This window comes from Eimeria tenella, genomic scaffold (genome assembly GCF_000499545.2).
Source record: "Eimeria tenella Houghton genomic scaffold, Eth_scaff4185, whole genome shotgun sequence".
Taxonomy (NCBI): Eukaryota; Apicomplexa; class Conoidasida; order Eucoccidiorida; family Eimeriidae; genus Eimeria; species Eimeria tenella.
In genome coordinates this window covers 961-3,784 of record NW_013545099.1, presented here as the reverse complement: position 1 = coordinate 3,784, position 2,824 = coordinate 961, and the positions used below count along the sequence as shown (strand labels likewise).

At 59.2% G+C, this 2,824-nt stretch overlaps 1 protein-coding gene across 1 annotated transcript; it reads left to right on the top strand.

The window, feature by feature from the left end:
- Positions 1-50: 50 nt before the first annotated feature.
- Positions 51-1,429, top strand: ETH_00042075 (RNA polymerase II transcription initiation/nucleotide excision repair factor TFIIH, related; the record flags this gene model as incomplete). The annotated part of the gene is made up of 5 exons (XM_013379931.1): positions 51-99; positions 300-430; positions 628-669; positions 881-1,175; positions 1,368-1,429. The coding sequence occupies 5 exons, from the start codon at positions 51-53 to the stop codon at positions 1,427-1,429; spliced, it is 579 nt and encodes a 192-aa protein (XP_013235385.1).
- Between the last annotated feature and the right edge of the window lie 1,395 nt (positions 1,430-2,824).

Sequence of the window (2,824 nt, the reverse complement as noted above, 5' to 3'; positions counted from 1 at the left end):
GCTCTGCTGCTGCTGCTGCTGCTGCTGCAGCGCCGCAGAAGAGCAGCCGCATGGAAGGCGAGTCGCTGCTGGCCGGGGCCCTTTCAATAGCCTTGTGCTGTAAGCCAAACCCTAAACCCTAAACCCTAAACCCTAGTTTGGGCTGGGCTGCAGGCCCTTTGCCGTCCTACTGCAGCGGGTGCTGCTGCTGCTGCTGTCTGCCTACAAACAGCTTCGGGACCCGAGGGTTTAGGGTTTAGGGCCAGGGCCAGGGCTAGGGTTTAGGGTTTAGGGTTTAGGGTTTAGGGTTTGGGGTTCAGACGTGCACCGCTGGAGGGGCGGAGGCCCTGCTGCTGAGAGCCGCGTTTTGCTGCTGGACATTTCGGACAAAAAGGGTTTTGCTGCTCAGTGCATTCCTCTCTTAAACACTGCCTTCGCAGCGAGCAAACAGGTTAGGGTTTAGGGTTTAGGGTTTAGGGTTTAGGGTTTGGGGTTTGGGTTTGAGGTTTGCTCGCGGCGTGGAGCCAGCGGACGGCAGTGTCACGGAGTCTAAAGCGCCGGCCCGGAAATAGGCTTGAGGCTTTAGGGTTTAGGTTTTAGGGTTTAGGGTTTAGGGTTTAGGGTTTGGGGTTTGTTGTTTTGTGTCAGGGCGTTGCCATCGACTGCTGCTCCCTGCTTCCCGACTGCTCGGTAGGTGTTTGGCTTTCCTAGCCGCAAACCCTAAACCCTAAACCCTAAACCCTCGGAGTTTGCAGTGGGCCCTTGACCCAGCTTCGCGTTGAGGCGCAAACCCCAAACCCTAATTTCCAAACCCTAAACCCTCGCGGGCGTTGGCAAGGATGGCGGCGGCTGAGTAGCGCGAAGCCCTAAACCCTAAACCCTAGTTTGGGGTTTGCTGCAGACGCTGCTGGAGCAGCTGTGCGACGTGACGCGGGGCCGGTGGATGAGTTTCGCGGAGTGTTTCAGCGCGGGAGCAGCAGCAGCAACAGCAGCAGCAGCAGCAGCAGCAAAGGGCCCCAAAACCCTCCGCGGAGACTTCGCGCTGCTGCAGCTGCTGCTGTTTTGGTTTCTCCCCAAACCCTCGCTGCGCCCCACAATTGCTGCAGTGTCTGTACACCACAAAACCAACACTGCTGTTTGCTTCTGCCACCACAAACCCGTCGACCTCTGCTTTGTCTGCTCCTGCTGCCTTGCTAGTAGGGTTTAGGGTTTAGGGTTTAGGGTTTAGGGTTTAGGGTTTGGGGCTTGGAGTGGGGCGTTGGGGTTTTGGGTTTTGGGGTTGGGGTTTGAAGTTTGGAATTTCGGGTTCTGGGTGTTGCGGTCAGGGTTTAGGGTTTAGGGTTTAGGGTTTAGGGTTTAGGGTTTGGGGTTTGCGCGTTGGGGTGCAGTCTACTGTTCGGAAACCTCAGACAGCGGCAAAGAGCGAATCTCCTGCGACGTCTGCAAGTAGGGCTGCTGCCACCAAACCCTAAACCCTAAACCCTAAACCCTAAACCCTCGTAAACCCAGTGGTTTGGCGACTGTAGGGTTTAGGGTTTAGCTATTTGAGCTGCTTCTCAGGTCCCGCTTCGCCAAGGGTTTACTCAAAACTAAAATGGCTTCTGCAGTCGATGTTTCCAAGTACTAGGGGCCCCCAGGGGCCCCTGGTGGCCCCCCAGGGGGCCCCCCGGGGTACCCAGGGGCCCGCCGGGGTACCCAGGGGCCCCCCCGGGTACCCAGGGGCCCCCAGGGGCCCCCAGGGGCCCCCAGGGGCCCCTCGGCCCAGCTCCGAAACAATTTTTGTCTCAAGTTCCACATTTTAAATGCAGCGCTGCCGGGGCCCCGGGGCCCCCCAAATGGCTAATGGAGACTCGGGGGACCCCCTAGGTTAGGGGCCCCCCAGGGCTTTCAGGGGGGGCCCCCAAGGGGCCCCCGCCGCGAGGCCCCACAGCGGGGGGCCCCCGGGGGCCCCCTGGGGGTCCCGGGGGCCCCCTAGGGGGCTCACAGGGGCCCCCAGGGGGCCCCCTATGGGGGCCCCCCAAACTTGTTTTATGTTTGTTTAGGTTGCGGTTGGAGCTAAGCTGTTGTTGTGGTTTCCGTGGCGCTGCTGCTGCTGCTGCTGTTGCTGCTGCTGCAGCAGCAAGGGCACTGATGCAGCAGCAGCAGCAAAAGCGCTGCTGGTGCTGCTGAGAGAGACAAAGGGACACAGTAACTAGAGACCCGCTAGGGGACCAACGCGTGCAGCAGCAGCAGCAGCAGCAAAAGTGTCTGCAGCACAAAGCCCCAATTCTCTTTCATTTGGTCCCGCAGATTTGCAGCCAAAGTTCCAGCAGCAGCCGGCCAGCCTAAGCTACAGAATTAGCTAGCTGACTAGCTAGCTGCCTAGCTAGCTGTGTAGCTGGCTGTCTAGCTAGCCGTATAGCTAGCTGGCTAGCCAGCTGACTAGCTAGCTGGCTAGCTAGCTGACTAGCTAGCTGACTAGCTAGCTGACTAGCCAGCTGACTAGCTAGCTGACTGGCTAGCTGCTTAGCTAGCTGCCTAGCTGGCTGCTTAGCCGCTGCCCCGCTAGCTGGCTAGCTGGCTAGCTAGCTTGCTGCTCAGCTAGCTAGCTGTTTGCTGGCCGACTAGCGGGCGTCACAGCTGGCCCCCCAGCCCGCCCCGTGGCTAGCTGCATGCATTTCTGTGCAGCTAGCTGGCTAGCTAGCTCCCCACTGCCTAGCTAGCTGTCTAGCTAGCTAGCTGGCTAGCTAGCTACGCTGCCCAGGCAGTTGAGAACCCACTCCCGAGGCCCGTGCAGCAGCAGCGGCCCCGAAGTGGCTGCTGCTGCTGCTGCTGTCTGAAATTTATTTGTTTGAAAAAAGAAAAT